The 18983-nt window shown below is 53.5% G+C and overlaps 1 protein-coding gene and 1 pseudogene across 1 annotated transcript in view; one reads left to right on the top strand and one right to left on the bottom strand.

Moving 5' to 3' along the window:
- The window catches only part of NEFH (neurofilament heavy chain), a 7790-nt gene extending 1413 nt beyond the window's left edge, over positions 1-6377 (bottom strand). The window contains exons 1-4 of the mRNA XM_042781939.1: positions 5495-6377; positions 3499-3698; positions 2193-2317; positions 2-725 (exon numbers count right to left, since the gene is read on the bottom strand). Coding sequence (XP_042637873.1) covers positions 2-725; positions 2193-2317; positions 3499-3698; positions 5495-6377 — 1932 coding nt within the window. The remainder of the gene's footprint in view (position 1; positions 726-2192; positions 2318-3498; positions 3699-5494) is intronic.
- The window catches only part of LOC103203036, a 22369-nt pseudogene continuing 9761 nt past the window's right edge, over positions 6376-18983 (top strand).

The following is an 18983-nucleotide window of genomic DNA, read 5'->3' as shown; positions in this document are numbered from 1 at the left end:
CCTCAGCTGGAGACTTAGCCTCTTCCTTCACAGGAGACTTGGCTTTCTCAGGGGACTTGGCCTCAGCTGGAGACTTAGCCTCTTCCTTTACAGGGGACTTGGCCTTCTCTGGGGACTTGGCCTCAGCTGGAGACTTAGCCTCTTCCTTCACTGGGGACTTGGCCTTCTCTGGGGACTTGGCCTCAGCTGGAGACTTAGCCTCTTCCTTCACTGGGGACTTGGCCTTCTCAGGGGACTTGGCCTCAGCTGGAGATTTTGCTTCTTCCTTCTCAGGGGACTTGGCCTTTTCTGGGGACTTGACTTCAGCTGGTGACTTAGCCTCTTCCTTCTCTGGAGATTTGACTTCAGCTGGTGACTTAGCCTCTTCCTTCTCGGGGGTCTTGTCCTTGGTGGGTGATTTTGTTTCTTCCTTCACAGGGGACTTGACCTCCTTCTCTGGGGATACCTCTTCTGCTGGAGATTTTGCTTCCTTCTCTTCTCCCTCTTCTTCTTCCTCTTTAGCCTCTTTTTCCTCTTCTTCTGTCACTTCTTCAGTTAGCTGTATCTCTTCTGTCTGTTCCTCCAAAATCACAGTTTCCTTTTCTGCCTTTTCTACCACCTTGATCTTCTCTTCACTTTTGACCTTTATGTGAGTGGCTATGGAAGGAACTTTGGGGAGTCCTTCAGGAAGGGCAAAAGGACTTGGGCCAAAGCCAATCCGACACTCTTCTCCCTCCAGGAGTTTTCTGCAGAAGGAAAACAAAAGACATTATCATTAACTCATTGCAGATCTGTCCATTTAGGGTCTTCCTAGGTTACTGTAAAGGTCTATGGTGTCCAATGATATGCATGTTGGTAAAGGAATGAATATGAATGGTGGACACTTTGAGACTGGAGAACATTACTTAGCAAATAATCCCATTTACCACCTAGAATCTGTACCCCAAAGACGTTGCTCTTATTTAATTCATCTAATGTTAAAACTCATGAAATAAAACGACTTTTCCCCTGAAAAATGGCGTTCAAGAGAGAGCTCCTCCATTAACAAAAGCTACATTAGGCGTTCCTCGATTAAAATGTGACTCAAGAGAATGCTGGGGGCCTGAGCAAACAACAACATTTATAAATTTGAGTTTAAGAGGTCTTAGAATGTTCCCATTGGAATTTGAGGGGTCTCTTGTCACCTTATTCTCATCCTTTGGGTTTTAGGAGTAGGATGATGCAGTTTCTACTCTCAACCTTGCAACTCACTAGATGGGAGACGTTGGCCAAGCCAAACTCTTTAAGCTTCAGATTCTTCACTGGTGAGAGGGTCATAAGAGCCCTACCTCATGTGGTTGTTTAAGTGTGATACTAAATGAAAGGGACTTAGCAGAGGGCCTACCTGAGAGAAGTGTAGGGGCTACCTCATAGACCAGTGCTCCCCAAATTTAGTGGCCAGGGATCTTATCAAAATGCAGACTCTAATGCAACGGGTCTGGGATGAGGCCTGAGATTCTGCCTTGCTAATAAACCTTCAGATGCTGCTGGTTCACAGACCACACTTTGAGGAGCAACACTAGACAGCCAAGGGGTGGGAAGTGAAGGGTCACTACTGAGCAACTCGGGCAGGTCTTCGTGGTGTCAGCCTACCTGCTAAACCAAAAACCAAACTCACTGCCGTCGAGTCGTTTCCGACTCATAGCGACCCCTCCTTGGGTTTCCGAGGCAGTATCTCTACGGAAGTAGATTGCCCAGTCTTCCTTCTTAGGAGAAGGAAGCATCTAAATGAAGCTTAAGTTGGGAGGTCTCATTCCTTGGGGCTGGCTGCCTCACAGGTACCATTTACTACAGCAGTCCAACAGTACCTGCATTCCCTGAATTAGCTCACGAAATCCTCCCAGCACCCCCACCACGTGGGTACTCTTATTATCACCCTCATTTTATTTCCCCAGGAAACAAATGTTCAGAGAACAAAGAAAATCTAAGGGACAAGGTTAAAAAAGACCTCAACTACAAGTAGCTCTTTTCCCTCTCAAGCTGACTAAATCTGGGGAGGCAGTGGGTGGTTTTAACCCTCTAAGTCACTTGCAAAATGAAAATAAGTCACTCTTAAGATTTTTACCTCTAAGACAGGCAGCTACCTAGCTGGGGCTTGAAACCCAAGGCTTTAGCGCCTTATAAGAGCTCAGGGGCTGATCCCCACCACCCCGAAGGCCCCCAGCCCACGTCACCTATAAGCGGCAATCTCGATATCCAGAGCCATCTTGACATTGAGTAGGTCCTGGTACTCTCGGAGCTGGGCCGCCATCTCCCACTTGGTGTTCCTCAGCTCGGTATCCAGGTGCTGAATAGCTTCCTGGAGAGGAGAGGTCACACACATCACGCACCAGCCAGAGCCTAGCCTTCAGCACCAGGGAAGACGGTACTGGTGGGCAAATCTAGAGCTGCCCTGCCCAGCCAGGGCTCGCTGCAGCCAACTCCCACCCTGTCAAAGACGCAGGGTTCTCATTTGTGGGCAAAGATAATATCACCTGGAACAAGAGTTCTCATGTGTATAATCTCAGCCTGGGGAAAGGTCTGGAACGAAACCCACCAGATGCCAACAGTGGTTATCCCTGTGACAGGCTGATGAGTCATATTTTTACAGATATCTTCAATGTTCAGCAACAAATCCAAGCTCTTTGGGAGCAGGGACTTGGGTTCCTTTGCTGCTCTTTATTTTCCCAATGCCCCAAAGTGCCTGCCACATGGTAAGGGCTTAGTAAGCACCTCTTGTTGATGATTGTGACAACACACGAATGTATGTTAAACACAAAAACTTCTCCCCCAGGAAGTGGGAAGAGAGCTGTTATATCATGGGGAATTGCAGTCAAAGTCATGAAACAAAATGTGCATGAACTGCTATATGGAAAATGAATTTGCTGTGTAAACTTTCCCCAAATCACAATAAAAAAAAAAAGAGAAAAACAGAACAAAACAAACTTCTCCCCCACTCCACCAATCCCACTGCAGCCATGCTTAAAATAAACTATTATGGGTGATTATTATTTTCTCGTTTTCTGAATGTTTCTATAGTGGCTCATTACTTGAATAAAGTCTTTGAAAAGGACATTTACTTCCACCAGTTGCCTTTAATGGGATTCTGCTAAGGCCTACTGCAAGCTACAGACTCACAGGTGCTATGGTTACTGTTTACTGAATGCTTACAGTGACCAAGATATGGCTGAGCACTTCCAGGCCCTCCATGTCATTTAAATTTGGGATATCTCACTTCATCTTCATAGCTCTGCAAAGCAAGAGATTTTTTTTTTTTTTTTCCCCCTCTTTCTCTCTTCATTACAGACAAGAAAACTGATTCAGAGAGGTAAATAACTGTCCTGGGGTCACACAGCTAGAAAGTACTGGTACCATGGTAAATCTGACTCCAAGGCCCATGCTCTTCACCATCATACATCCCTGCTCAGAGAGGGGCCCTGACTGGTCCTGGATCACCCAGCCAGGTGGGGTAGTGTGTCTCTCTGCCCCGTCCCTGCTCACCTGGTAGGACGCGATGTCTGCCTGATGCCGATCCTCCAGCTCAGAGCGCTGCCTCTCCAGCGAGTCCTTGGTGCTTTTGAGTGCCTCCAGCTCCGTGGTCCTGGACTGCAGCTGACGTCGGTACTCAGTTATCTCCTCCTGTGCTGAGCGCATGGCGTCTGTGTTCACTTTGGCCGCCTCCGACAGTCGGTCCAGCCTCACTGGGGGAAGAGGGGACAAGACACAGGGTCCCACACCCGAATGAACCTGGAATCCAGTGGCCAGATCCAGAAGGCAGTGTGCATGGGTTGAGGACCCACTGTGTGCCAGGCACTAGCCTGCATGCTTAACTCACTACATCCTATGTGACAGACAAGCGACTGCTGCCCCACACTACCCAGCAAGAAGTGGCAGAGCTGGATTCAAATCCAGTGTCTGACTGGCTCCAAAGATGAGACACTGCCCCCCCGCCCCAGTCAGAATCCATAAGCTGCCATTTCTGCCTGGTAACTCCTCAGCAAAAGCCTGCAGTGTCTGGATTCAGATGTGATTCCTGGTGCATGGGGCTTAACTCTGACTTTGTGGCTCAACTAGTTTATGTGCCTGCAACCTCCGCAGGCCTAAGGGTGTCTCAAGTAATCAGGCTGCCATGTTACCACAGGCCCTTCTCTGCGGGTTTCTATGCAGGACCCAAGGTCACTGCAGAACTCCGGGGCCTGTGTGCCTAGTCCCTCTGTCCCATCCTGCACCTGCCTGCATATTCTTTACAACAGGAGCCACCCCCACCACCATGAGCCAATAGAGGTCACAACCTGGTCCCTGACAGCAAGGGGCTCTGGGTTCTCAGAAGACTTGCTGGAGGCAGTGAAGCTCTGGATACTGGTCGACCTCTCCCAAAAGTGCACACTCTTAACTACCAGACAGTGGTTTAAGGGCCTGACTCCTTTGTGAAGGACCAAGTCCAGGAGAGCAGAGGTTTGCTCCGGGTGGAGCCTTGCTGGAAAGATGGGGGAGGGATGATACCGAGGGAGAAAAGCCAGGAACTCAAACCCCAGCGGTCTTAGCTCCCCCTGCTAGTGTCCTGCACAGCCTGCAACACCATCAAGCTGAATGAGGATTGTCATTCATTTGGGGTCATGGACCCAGATGAAAATTGTTGCAACCTCTGCACCCTACCGCCAGATAAATGCACAAAGTTTTACTGATAGCTTCCAGAGGGATCATGGTCCTTCCTGAATTAAGGTGCTCAACTGGTACATCCCCTCTTTTAACCCCAAAGAGATGAAGGCCAGAGAGGCAGGTGTGGGTGAAGGTTCCGGCAAAACAAGGCACGGCAGCCTAGCAGACTCAGGGCAGGGAGGCAACGGGAGCTGGGGGAGGGGAGAGTTTAGAAGTCTCTCAGCTTCTCTGAACCAAAGAGGAGACATTAACAACCCAAACCTAACTAAGGGCGGAGCAGTGGGGGTCAAGAGAATGGGGTCCCCAGCAGTATGCAAAAAGGGGGGATGGGCAGTACTGAGCAGGGAAGGCGAACTATTTTGAAGCGTGAAGTGTCCCCAGCGCCAGCCTGCTGACCAGAAATTCCTTGGAGCTGCAGGGGAGGAATCTTGACAGGCGAGCAGAGTGCCCAAAACAGGAGGAGAGCCGACGGGACCACGAATGAGTGCAGGCAAAGGAGAGCTCAGAGTTGGGTGGTGCCCACAAAGCAATCAGAATGAAACCCAGTATTAGGAGCCCTAGTGGCATAATGCCTAAGGCATTTGACTGCTAACCAGAAGACTGGTGGTTCAAACCCACCAGCCACTCCTCGGAAGGAAGTCTGTGCCATCTACTTCTGTAGAGATACTGCCTTCATTTCTTTGGGGTCATTATGAGTCGAAACCGACTCGACAGCAGTGCTTTTTGGGGTTTTTTTGGTTATTTAAGCGGAGTGCATGCAGAGGCCAATCGGTGCGCCCTCCCCGAGGAACCCGCGAGCGCACCCTCTAACCGTGCCCCTTTCCCCACGCCTGCGCACCTCTGAACCACTCCTCAGATTGCAGCGTGCTCTGCACCGCGTGGCCCTCGAGTTGTGCGCGGATCTCGCGCAGCGCCGACGTCACGTCGCACTTCAGGGCGTCGCGCGCCTCGGCCTGCGTCTGCGCCTGCGCGGCGCCGCAGCCCTGGATCTGGCCGAGCAGCTCGCCCACCTCTTCCTGGTGGTGGCGCCTCAGGTAACCGCACTCTTCCTGCAGTGCCTGCGCCTTCTTCTGCAGCTCGACTCGCGCCGCGTCGGCTTCCTGCGCGAAGCGCGCTAGTGCACGCGCTGCTGCCTCGGCTTCCTCGCGTTGCCGGGCCTCGTCGTCAAGTCGCTGACGCACGTGTGCGATATCCTCCAGGAGGTGCTCCTGCTCCAGGCGCAGCTGGCCGCGCGCCGCACCCAGCCGCAGCACGGCGCCGCGCATCTCGCGCACCTCGCGCTCATACAGCTCGCCCATGGCGGCGCGGCCTGCCTGCTGCTGTCGCAGCGCCGCTGCCTCGCCCTCCAGGCTGCGGTTGTGTGCTTCGAGCTGCCGCACCTTGTCGATGTAGCCCGCGAAGCGGTCGTTCAGCACCTGCAGCTGCTCTTTCTCGCTGCGTGCCGCCGCCGCTGCCACTACGCAGCCCTCCGGTCCGTTGCTCAGAGTGTCAAGCGAGTCGGTGCTCGAGGCGGCGGCCGCGCCGCGGAATCGGCCGGGAGAGGCCAATACGGAGCTCGTGGACGTCCTCGCCCATGAGTGGAAGCCGCTGGACGAGCCGGCTGCGGAGCGCGCGCTGCCGGCGCCGCCCTTGCGGCCCAGAGAGTAGTATAAGCCGCCGCCTCCGGATAGCGGCCCGAACGGGGCGCCCAGCAGCGCGTCCGCGCTGCCGAAGCTCATCATGGCCGGAACAGGTGCGGGCCGCGAGCGGAGCGGGCTAGCGGGGCCAGGGCGGACCGCACTGCGGCAGCACCAGGACGCCGGCACTTTTATAGCCAACCGGCCCGGGTCGGCCCGGCCCCTCGGCTGTTGGGGGGGGCGGGCCCCGCCCTCTCCGCCTCCACCCCCGCGACCGGGGCCGTCCGGTTCAGCCGCAGTGACAGGGGCGGGGCAGGGGGACCCCAGAGTGAAGGGGAACCGAGAGAGTAACAGAGGAGCCCCCTCCCCGAGGGTGGGTCAGGGCATAGACGCCTGAAGTGGACTGGTGCAAACCCCTGGGTAGGGGTTGGCAGACCCTGCTGCTGTTTCCAAATAGGGGAGGAGACCCGAAGTGGGGAGAGGACTAGGTGACCAGAATGGGAATAAGAGGAAGTTTGCTCTCCGTATGATTTTTAGAAGACCCTGAAGTCAGTGGGAGACGGTCGTAACATGGAAAGGATTTGGGGTTTCCCTCCTAGTTAGAGGGACCCCGAGGATGGGGAGTGTAGACACTATGCAGCCGGCCTGGAATCGGAGAGGGAGTGAGACAACCCAGATTGGGGGATGGTGGACCGTACAGAAGATGGAGATGGGGACCCCTGGATGGAAGTACAGGGTTCCCCTAATTATTAGAGGATCCCCCCAGGAGAGCTCTTGAGAAACTCAGCAGCCGGTTACGGGGTAGTGGAGGGGGACATGGGCTTGGAGAGGGTGGCCAGGCCACCCTGAGTGGGGGTGTGGGTGACACTGCAGAAGTTGGAGAAAGGAACCCTAGGCACTGTGTTCCCCAAATGGTCCAGCGTGTCCCCGGGGAGGGAGCTGGGAGATGGAGCTGGCCTTAGCTAGGTTCAGTGAAGGGGCTGGGGTACCTGGGCTGTATGTGAAGGGCATAGAACCCAGAGTGGGGGTGCTGTGGGGGACTCAGTAGAAAGTTGGGAGACCCGCACTTGGGAGGTCCTTACTGAGCACTGTGCAGGGTGGGGAGAGGTGGCAGGTGTGCTACAAGTCCTCGGGCCAGGGGTCTGCACACAAGGGTCAGCTTTGCAGACTTACTGACTATAGGTTGTATGACCTTGGCCAAGTTGCGCCGCACGCGCACACACCTCGGTTTTTCCATCTGAACGACGAAGGGGATCTTGCCCTGGGGAACAGGCTGCAACTCTAGATCCCCAACTCCTCCATTAACTTCATATTTGGGGGTGACCGGCTGAAGTGTTGCTGGAAGGGGGAAGAGGACACAGGTACTGCCTTGTGGACCAGGCAGCCACTTTCCCACAACTAGGAAGTTCACCTCCCTCCGCCTCATCATCTCAGCTGCCACTGCACCACAGACAAGTGGCTTCCTAGGTAGGCAGCCCTTTTTGCCCTTCCTCCTGCCATAAATGGTGGCATGCTTTTAGGATACCAGAGTCCCTCACCCCCATCAGTCCTGATGGGGTGTGTCCCAGGATTTGGAGGGGGGATTGAAACTGCAGATATCACATGTCTCCTTCTGGATTTGTCTCCTGTTAACAACCTTGGGAGTGGGGGCGTAGCGCCGCAGCAACGCTTCAGCACTGGGGACAGCGCCTATTTGTTGTAGAGGAAAGGGTTAACTTCTGCTTCCGCTTGGGGGTGGGGGGACCGAGTTACCCATCCTGCTGGCCGGACCTCTGTGTAATGCAGATGGAGAGTTGGGGAGGGGTGCCTGCCAGGGACTAGAGCCTCAGCTCTCCGCTGGGGGTTCAGCCCCATCGCCTGTGAAGTTCTGCTACACGTACTCCTGGGCTGTTCGCTTCTCCACTGGGAGTTGAAAGGACCCCTGGGATGCGGGAGCCCTGAGACCCCATGGAGCCAGAGTAGACCCCTCCCATCTGAATCTTCTTCAGGCAGTTATCTCCACCTGGATTGCACCCCCCAGTTTACCCAAATTTTTTTTGTGTGGGATCCCCAGGACAGGGACCAACGTGCCTCCAGGACACACCTCCAGCAGTTCTATTCTCTTTTGCCCTTTGCCTTCTTCCCCATGACATGGTCTAAGCAGACCCTCCAAGCTGGGGAAGTGGGGGTACTGTCCCTTTAACCACGTTTTACTGGAAGGAGAGTGCGCTGGGGAGGTGGGAAGAGGGGGAAGGGCGTTTCTGGTTTTGCCCGGAGAAGCAGAACATGATAAAGCATTTTTTCTTCCCGTTTAGAGATCCACTTATGCTCCAGTTTGCAGGGGCTGAGAGGCTGCTTTGCAGACGGTGCTGGGAGACTGGAGGTGAGTGTCTGGCCTGCGACTTCTGAGAATGGCATTTTGGGGGCTTTGGGCAGGGTTCCCTTGCTCTCTCACATAGCCCTCCCCCCATTTACTTGTCATTCTGCTTGGAATTTTGCCATTAGAACCTTGTTCTTTGGATCTTTTCAGAATGCTGGGTGTGGGGGCCTGACAGGCAGTTGACAGCAAGGGGGAAATGTGGAAGGGGCCTGAGTCACAAAGGAGAGGGGGCCAACATGGGCTTTGTTGAGACCCGGGGCCACAGTCATCAGATCTTGGCTGCCTGTAGATTCTAAGAAGCCCCAGGTTTGACTCCTGTGGCTGAAAAAAAAGGCCTGGGCATGGGATCCCTGTCAGTCCCCATAGGGCCCTACGGGCTCACCTCCAGGAAGCCCTCCCTGACCTCCTTCACTCTCATTTATTTAGTCAGTCATCCCCTCCTGTGTGTTGCCATGGTTCCCAGTGCTGACACTCAGCATCACACTTAACCACTCTGTTGTCTTAGGGTAAATGGATAAGTAAATTTCATCAGTTCTTCAGCCAAACTTGTGATCTAGAAGGGACCAAGAATTACTCTGCCAAGTCCTTGGGATTTGATTCAGTTTCACTTTTCTCTTCTTGTTCTGTCCACGTGGGAATGAGCAGAACAGCATATTCATTAATTCATTCCTTCGCTGAATTCTTCCATCATTCATTCATTCACTCATCCAATGTAAGCACATAGGCGCCTTACTAGGCATTGAAATCACAGAACTCCATAAACCCCGAAAACTGGCTCCCCAGGATATGGATTTACAAGTCCTTCCTAAAGCCCTGTCCAGCATTTCCCAAAGCACCTTCTTCAGATGGCGATAGGTGTTCCTCCTGAAAGGACCAGAGAGGGGCTTCATGGCCACAGGAGTTAAACAGCGTTTTCCGTCAGATCTTCCCAGAGCCTGGCATTGGCAGTGAGCGTCTGGAATCTTCCAGCGTGTGCTGAGTCCCAGGCTTACTGACGACAGGCCTTTCCTTCCCCGAGTGTCTCCTAGGACGAGGGTGCAGAGGCTGCCTCCGGAGGACCCACTGCCCCGGCCGTATCGGGCCGCCCAGCATTGGGCTCAGTCTCTACTGTCCCTGGGCTGCCCTCTAGGTCCAGTGTGTCTGCAGGGTGAAGGGTAAAGTGGTAAGTTTCATGTGCATGTCGGCCAAGTGCTGCTGTCACTCCAGTCTCCTGGCTTTGACCCTGTGTGAGCACTGGGGACTCAGAGGATGGAGGTCCATCACTTTGTCATTGGTACTCCCCAAACCTTGTTCACTAGGCACGGATCGTTGTCTCTGTACATGAGTAAACTGAGGCAAAGGTGAGGAAGTGGGTTGCCTGTATTGACTTTTGTCACAGGGCAGAGGGGAGTCCAGCATCTCAAACCATGCAGGCCCAAGCAGATGAGGACACACAGGTTTCAGGTCGGTTTTCCTTGTCTAGTAGAGGCCCAGGTGTCCTGAAGGTGGAGGAATGAGAGGTCCCCAGAAAGGGAACAGGCAGCTTTCTGGGGCAGGGGTTGGGGTTTGGCCTCTGACAGGTCACCCAGCTGAGAGTCCCAGTGACCCGTGACCCAGTATCAGCGCATCCTTCATGTGAAGGCCACCCTCCTGGCCCGGGCATCCCACATCACTGTGTCACCTCAACAGGGAACAACATGTAACTGCTACCTGGGGTGCATTTGCTAAACTCCTCATTCTCTTCCTGCTTTATTTTTCATCATAGACTTTGACCTTTTCTAACACATTACTGTGTATCTTTCTTCTCTTGTCTCCTCCCCACCAGAACACAGGCTCCAAAAGGGCAGGAAATCTTCTCTCTTTTGTTTACTACCGGTTTCTCCAGCACTTGGACCAGTGGCTGTCATACAGTAGATGCATAGCAAGTAGCTGAATGACTGAACGGACTTGTCTGAATGCTGGACATTTCAGCACCTGATATCTGGACAGTTCTGTGGTCTGGGGAGCCCTTGGAGGGAGTCTGCGACCAGCACGGCCGACTGGGGAAGTGGGGCTTGAAAACGTGGTCCCTTACCCTCACGCTCACCCCAGGCCTCCTTGTTGCATTGCCTGCAAGTTCACCCCACTCCTACTATTCCCTTTATACATTCAGCAAGTAGCTGCTCCATGGGAGAAAGATGAGGCGATTTACCTTCGTCAAGATTTGCAGCACTGGAAACCCTATGGGGCACTTGTACTCTGTCCTAGAGGGTTGCTATGAGTTGGATCAACTTGAGAGCAGTGGGTGGTGGGGTGGTGAAGCCCTGAGCTTTTCTCTCTCCCTGCCGCTCCTCTGTTCCCCTTAAGTGTTCATCCCACCCCACATTCTCCTCTCTCCTTCCTGTGCCCCCCTTCTCTCCTCTATCAAACCTCTCCCCCTTTTCCTCCAATTTCTTCTATCCTGTTTCCCTTCCTCCCTCTCCCTCTTCCTTGGGAAGTGCCCTATTTTTTTGCAGGGCTCAAATCAGAATGAAAGTAAAGTGGGGGAGCCCCACCTTTATGCAGCAAACAGCAACAACTGAACTGACATACCATTTTGCATAAGCCTCCCTTCTTGGTGTCCACCCACAGTCTTAACCACCAGGGGACCTGCCTGCAGCTGATGATAGCCTGGGGCAGGGCAATCGCCCTGGGACTGCACCGGGTGGGAGGCTCCTCTTGTCACAAAGGCCAGGAGCTGGTGGGTGGATCCATCCCCTCCTCCAGTTCCGGTGGCAGAGTAAATGGTTCTCGGGCTGTGGCTCTGGAAATGTGGGAGTGAGACAGCTCATTGGTCATTCCTAGGTGACCTTCTTCTAGTGATTGGGTGGGGCTCGCGAGTTACCGGGGGCTCTAGGGCTGTTGCACTGTCACTACTAGTGTTACCTAGAGCCAGAGACTAAGTGGCAGAAGGAGTGAAATTGCTCATCTAAGGAGGCGGGGAAATGCCTCTGTGATTATGCAGAGTCTCATCCCTGTAACCCTGTGAAGTATGTAATGTTTCTGTCTCCACTGCATGATTTGGGTAAGGAGGCTCAGAGAGGTCGGGTAACTTGCTGTAGGTTTCACAGCTAGTAAGTGGTGGAGCTGGAGTTCAAACCCGGGTCTGACGGGCTCTGCAGTGGGTATACTCAACTCCATCACAGTGCTGCCGCCTGTCAGGTTCACAGTGGATACCCACAGGACTACCACATCAGGACAGGACGGGACCCAGCATGGTCCTTGCCCCATCGTGGTTGGCCGGGAGCTTTGCTTTGGCATTCCTCTTGGCATCTTGGTACAGCAAGGACGGTTGAGAACTGGCTCTGTTTATTTTCCCCCCAGATTCTCCGGGAACAAAGGGTCTTCCTAGGCAGTGGAGTCTGAAAGTAATGACCCCCAACTCAGGCTTCTGGACCACCTAGCCCAAGAAAGGGATAAATAGAAGGTAGTCACGGAACGATGATTGACAGTGTAGGTCTTGAGTCATCAAGAAAACGGTTGAGGTGATTTCTGCGTGGTCAGCACCCGCCTGCCGTGTGCTGGCATGATGTCTGTAACAGCTCTTGGGGTGGGGGGAGTGTCACCCCTTGTACAGAGGACAGCGAGGTCCCAGAGCAAGGCAGTGGAGGGGCTGCAGCTTATCCCTAAACTTGGGGAGCCCAGGTTCTCCCCACTTCCCAGTATTTACCCTGGCTCTCAGGGAAAAAAAAAAGTTTCAGTGATGAGTCATCTCTATATCCTGGAGGAGGAGGAGGTCCATAGTATGTTTTGGGAAGAGTCCAGGCCAAAGAGCTTGAATTCAGTGTTTAGGCTTGAGAGGACAGCATCAGCTGCAGAAATGTCATTCCTGAGGTGCTACTGGGTTTAAGAGGCCCTTGCATTTGGCTCTGACTGTGGGCAGTGGTTGCATACCATTATTAATGTAACTGATAGCACTAAACTGTACACCAGAAAAATGTTGAACTGGTAAATGTTGGGTTATTTTTTTACAATGACTTAAAAAAAAAAAAAAAAAAAGAGGCTCCTTCTGGGTGTGGGGACCTGAAGCTCTCCCTACTCTGAGGCAGCCACACTCTGCCTGTCCCTCCGCAGTCAGGCTGCATGAGGACATGCAGCACCCGGAGGCAGCCTTGCGGCACCCCCCAAACAGAGCAGATGTCAGCATGGGGGAGACGTGCCAGGAAAGTTTCTGAAGCCGCCTCCTCGGTTCCGAGCCAAGTGCTGGCGGTGGACAGGAGACTGCAGCAGCCCAGGGCTGGCCTGGCATGGGGACTTGACAGGCACCCCCGGGAAAGCTCTGCTGGGCGTCTGGACCTCCTTCTGCTGGGGAGCTCAGCGGTAGAGGAAGGAGGAAGCAGAGCTGACCTCGAGGTCCTTGCTGTCTGCTAGGGGGAGTAAAAGGGGCTCTGGCGGGGCAATGCCTAAGACATCTGACTGCTAACGAGAAGGCTGGCAGTTCAAACCCACCGGGTGCTCCACAGAAGGAAGATGGGGCAATCTGCTTCCATACAGATTTACCGCCTCAATGGAGGCAATGGGAACCCAATGGAGGTCGCTATGAGTCAGAATCACCTCAATGGCAGTGAGTGGGAGTTAAGAGCCCTGGAGGTGCAATGGTTAAATACTCAGCTTGTTGTTGTTGTTGTTATGTGCCATCTAGCCCCGACTCATAGTGACCCCTCCTTGGGTTTCCGAGGCAGTATCACTACGGAAGTAGGATTGCCCAACCTTCCTTCCGAGGAGTGGCTGGTGGGTTTGAACTGCCAGCCTTCTGGTTAGCAGTCAAGTGATTTAGCCACTATGCTACCAGAGCTCCCAGCTACTGACCAACAAACCCACCCAGCAGCTCCAGCCAAGAAAATTCTATGGAACAGTTCAACTCTGTCACATGGGGTCACTGTAAGTCAGAATGGAGGGCACCCAATAGCAGAGAGTGTAGAATAGTGTGTGCTTTGGTTAAAAAATAATTAGTTCTGCTTCAGAAGCTTCTGGGGTGCTGGTTACAATGCAGATCCTGGGCCTACCCACAACCCCTGGGCCAGAATCTCTAGTGGGGGTGCCTAGGAATGTGCATTTGGAACCAGTGGCCTCAGTCTTGCTGACTGAGCTCCTGCTGTTAAATTTTTATGTACGTAGTCGTCTTTAAGTGCTGCATCAAGAAGCTTTACAAGTCAGCAAACTGAGGGCAAGAGGTTAAATCACCTGCTGCGCATTGAACCAGGATTCACAACTTCCTAGTCTAGGAACTCCTCCTGTCCCCATCCTACCTCCTGTCTCTGCTCAGGACCAGCCCACTTCCTGGGATGTCTTCATCATCTCTCAATCTGGGCCTTCCTCACCCTCCCTGGTGCCCTGTGTCCTGCTTATGACATAACTGCATGTCCTGGGACTTGGTGCCAGTGGCGTCCCATGCCTACACCACAGCTTGCAGGGGCAGGGCGTGCTCTTTGCACTGGGGAGTTCGGAATGTGCACATGGGCTGAACACATGGTGGTGACATGTACGCTTGAACAGGCAGAAGGACACAAGAATGTTCCTGGTGGTGGCTTGGGAGCAGTTAGGGGTGGTGCCTGGCCCTGCCCAAACCCCTTGTATTCTAGGCTCAGAACCATAACATTTTTGATTCTGCCACATTTGTTCACACTCTTGGGTGTCCTCTGTCTGGAACCCTTTCCCCGACCTCAACATTATTCCCCTCACCCTTCACCTAAAGCCTTTCTATCTCTCAAAAATTCCATGTTACCTCCTTTTCCAGGAACCTTTCCCAACCCTCAACGTTTAAATACCTGCTTCCTTCTGGTTCCCACAGGTGGACACAGAACGCCTTTCCCTATTTAGAATACACTCCTGACACTGTATTCTAAACAGCTATTCATTTGTTTCCTCACTGGACTGTGGACCCCACAAGAGCAAAAGTCACCTCCTACTCAGTGTGTCCCCAAGACCTGCAACCAGAGTAGATGCTCAGTAAAATTCGTTGAATGAATAAACGCCATTCAGCGGTGACATCTCATATCCCTACTCCACGTTGTTATAAATGTAATTATAAGCTTATAATTATTAGTATTTTACGAGCTGGAGAAGGAAGCCAGGCTCAGAGGGCCTGAGAGGTCTTTATACAGATGGGGAAGCTGAGGCCACGTGGTCTGTAGCGGTCTCTTGACTCCTAGCCAGCGTTTGCTTGGCACTTTGCTCATCGTTACAATCACTGTCGTTTACCACGTGCCAGGCCTTGTGCCAAGCACTTTGCATTTTTCCTACACGTTTGCGACACTCACAGTATCCACAGGGAAGACCGATCCAATTATCCCTATTTACAGATGAACAAACTGCAGCATAGAGAAATTAAGTAATTTGGTTCCTTTCACAAATTTATCCGGGTCCCACTGGAGCCTCACAAGTTGGTATTTGTCATTAAACATATTTTCCAGAGGACAAATTCCTGGCTAGAGAACCTAATTATCTGGCTAGACCAGTAACTTTCACGCTCAAAAAAGTTGCGCTGGCAACAGCGTCCCCTGCGGGCAGCGGCGGACACGCCGGTTTGTCGCGTCAGCCCCGCCCCTCTGCGCCGGAAAAGCCCGAACGCTTATTCCAGCCTCCGAAGATTGCCGAGCACTCCTCTGAAGGTCTGGGCTGGAAAAAGCGGGCGCACTGCCTTCAGCCCGGTCTCAAACTTGTAGGGAACCTTGGTCGCTGCGGCGCCGAGTCAGAGACGTACATGAGGACTGCGGAAAGGTGGTGGTGGCCTTAACCGCCATCAATTCTTCCGTGGTAAGTAAAGCTCGGAGGGCGGGAGCGCCTGGGGGCGTGGTGACGCCGCGGGTCACGTCGGGAGGACTGCGCGCACAGCCTCTGGAGGAGCGGGAGGGGCTGGCTAGTCCGCGTTTCCCGGGGGCGGGGCCGGACCGGATGGGGCTGCTGGAGTTAGTGCTCTTCCCTGGGGACGGTTCGGCCAGCGAGGACACTGGTACATCAAGCCGTGGACCTGTGTCCTCGCCTCTATGTGTCCTTGGGCAACTTTCGCCTCCCCAGACCTCAGTTTCTGCACCAGTGCAATGGGGGCTCTTTAGGACGACTGCAAAAATCGGAATTTTATCCCGCATTTTCGGCATTCCCATCCCCAAGCGGGCCCCTGAGAAATTGTAGCTAGATCAGTCGATTTGTTTCGAACATGCAGTGCGCTGGTAGCTCCTTCCCTTGCTGCATTATCTCCCCCGGGATTGGGGGGCGGTCCTGGAGGTTGGGGACCGGTGCCCTCCTGCAGCTTAGCATGGAGACAGATAGGGAATGTGACTATGGAAGTAACAAGCCCCAGTAGTAACTTAGATTTCTTGAGCACTTCCTATGACCCTCACAACAACCCTGTCTGGTGGGTGCTGTTATTGTTGTACTCAATCTGCTGATGAGGCTTTTGAGGGCCAGGTACCCCAATAACAAATGGCTGAAGCAGTAGTCCCCAGGCTCCCTTATAATGAGCTAAGAAAAGATTTGATCAAGAAGGCAGGAAGGCCTAACCCATTGCCATGGAGTCAGTTCTGACTCAGTGGCCCTATAGGAGAATGGAACTGCCCGGGAGGGTTTCTGAGGCTGTAAGTCTTTACGGAAGCAGACTGCCTCATCTTACTCCCCTGGAGTGGCTTGCAGGTTCAAACCATCGACTTTTTGGTTAGCAGTCCAGTGCTTTAACCACAGTGCCGCCAAAGCTCCTTGGTAGGATAGCAGAGGGACAAAATAAGGGCCTAACCTTATTAATAGGAGCCCTGGTGTCACAGTGGTTAAAGCTGGGCTGCTAACAAAAGGTTGATGGTTTTAACTAGCCACTCCGCGGGAGAAAGATGTGGCAGTCTGCTTCTGACTTTGATTCACGGCAGCCCCATTTGTATCAGAGTAGAACCGTGTCCCATAGGGCTTTCAGTGGCTGGTTTTTTTGGGAAATAGATTGCCAGGCCTTTCCTCCAAGACACCTCTGGGGCCCGACTCACATTAGTGCTGGATATGTGTTGGCTTCCCTGGAGCTGGGACTTGAACCAGGCCCCCAGACTCACAGCACAGTGGTCCGTCCTCTTCTTGGAATGTGAGGGGCTTCCCATTTGGAATACGCTGGGCCAAGAGCATCGATGAGGAAGGTGGGGACCTGGCACTGGCCCACGCTCTCCCTGGCCTCAGTGACCACAGATGCCTCCCTGGGGCCTCAGTTTTCCACCTACCCAGAGAGTGCCCAGGCTGCCGGTCCGGGGGCAGTGGGAGGAGCAAGAAAAGTAGGCAGTCAGGAAGAGCTTCCCAGGGGAGGCCACAAGCTGAGACGTGAAGGTTTGAGAACGGGGTCATGGGAGGCCTGGGTGGAGTCCCCAGGCCCAGACTTTTCCTGGCAGAGTCCTTTGGGAGTAGGGCCCCAGGCTTGGGAGGAAGGAAGGACAGGAAGAGCTGCCCGACGACCTCAAGGGTCTCTGCTGGTGGAGTTTGTGATGAAGGGCATGGCCTCTCAAGTCAGGCTGGTCTGGGTTGGAATCCCACCCATCATCACCTCATTGAAGGCCCTAGGTAAGGTATTTCACATTTCCAACCCTCAACCTCCTTTCATCTGGGAGGTGAGGTAACACTAGCACCACATTCAAAAGGTTGTCTATTATATGACTCCATTTATATGAAATATCAAAAAAATCTGTAGTTTGCAGTCAAGTCCTACTCTAAAGGTTGGTGGTTTGCACTGACCCAGTGGTGCCAAGGAGCAAGGCCTGGCCATTTGCTTCTGTAAAGATGACAGCCAAGAGAACCCTATGGAGCAGTTCTACTCTTTGCCACACGGGGGTGCCACAAATCAGAATCAGCTTGATGGCAACAGGTGTGATTTATTGATAGAGAAGATAGATTAGTGGTTGCTAGGGCTTGGGGGACAAGGGATTGGGGAATGGTTGCTAAGGGATACAGGGTTTCTTTTTGGTGGGATGATCGAATATTGTGCTGGTGGTGATGGTTGGGCAACTCTGTGAAGAGACTAAAAATCAGCGAATTATGTGCTGAATTGTACATAATGTGAATTATATCTCAATAAAGCTGTTACCAGAAAAACAAAAGATTGTGGATTAGATGAGATTCTATGTGCCCGGCACATCGTAAGTGCTTACTGGATGTTAGCTATCCCTGGCATTGCTAATCCTGACAGCAAGCCCAGTGCACCCCAGGAGAGGGCTGATGGGGGGGTGGTGGTGAGGGAAGGGGCCTGGCCTCTCCACAGACTGGCTGGGAATGCCACACAAGGCATGCAAGCTCCCTGAGCCTCAGTTTTCTGACCTGTGAAATGGGAGTGATTATCCAGGCCTTGGCTACTTCTCGGGGCACTGAGAGGCTAGATCAGATACGTCTCTGGACACATCCAGTCACAATAAATTCACCCCTGCTCGCCTGTTGCTCAGAGCCTAAGGTTCTTCTGGGGCTGAGATGCAGTGCCTCTGGCTGTGTGGCAGTCATTCTGGGCCTCACTTTCCTCATCTGTAAAATGGGTGAGTAAATAGTGTCTTGTTCATTGAGCCTCCCAGTGACTGTCAACAACGTCTACCCTTGCTGCACAGAACCATTGTTCTCATTTTACTCTAGTTATTATCAGCATCATCCATCTGGTACCTTCTGTCACCCCAGCTCAGCTACCTTGTCACACGGTGAATTGTGTCAGGGTTGTGTCTCCCCTATCCCTATCCCAGACCATCAGCTCCCCACTGACAGCTCCCTCCTGGCACTGCTCTCCTAAGACTCAGCTCTGGGGCCCAAAGCAGCTCCTTCCATGAGCCTCTTGGCTTCTCCTCAGCACAGCCCAGGCTCCTTCCCTGCCTCCCTTTCTCCAGCAGGCCCAGGCACGAAAGGGCTCCTGATGCCCTAGTCCTGCAGGCCTCCTCTTGGCCCCTCCTTCTGCCCAGCTGCAGGGTAAGGTCACCAGGCCACGCCCCCCAGGGCCATTGGGCATCAGCTCTCGCTGCGGCTGAGTGGGCTGAACCGACTCAGCATCTCCTCTCCTTCCCAGAGCTGCTGGCGGCCGGCTGGGCACTCAGCAGGGAGCGCAGGGACCTCCCAGCAGCGCCATCCTGTGGTGGGCAGGGGACACAATGGGCTGTGCTTCCCCTGCCCAGGCATTCCGGACCAGCAGGGGCAGTGCCTGACTTGGCTCCCTCAGGGCTCTCACCAGCAAAACTGCCTGCAAACCACTCCTGCTGGCCCCGCCTTTCCCAGGTCCCTGTGTGCAGTCTGATTCGATTGGCCTCTGGGCCCCCCGCCTCCCCACCCAGGCATCTGGGACAGCAGGGTAGATTGTATATTGAGAGCAAGAACGGGTCCCATCCCAGCCCTGTCATGGAGGGCCTGGGCAGCCCGGAGTGGCT

This window comes from Orycteropus afer, unplaced genomic scaffold (assembly GCF_000298275.1).
Source record: "Orycteropus afer afer isolate SDZICR_OR568_19922 unplaced genomic scaffold, OryAfe1.0 scaffold00197, whole genome shotgun sequence".
Classification (NCBI taxonomy): domain Eukaryota; kingdom Metazoa; phylum Chordata; class Mammalia; order Tubulidentata; family Orycteropodidae; genus Orycteropus; species Orycteropus afer.
This window is presented reverse-complemented; position numbering and strand designations above follow the sequence as displayed.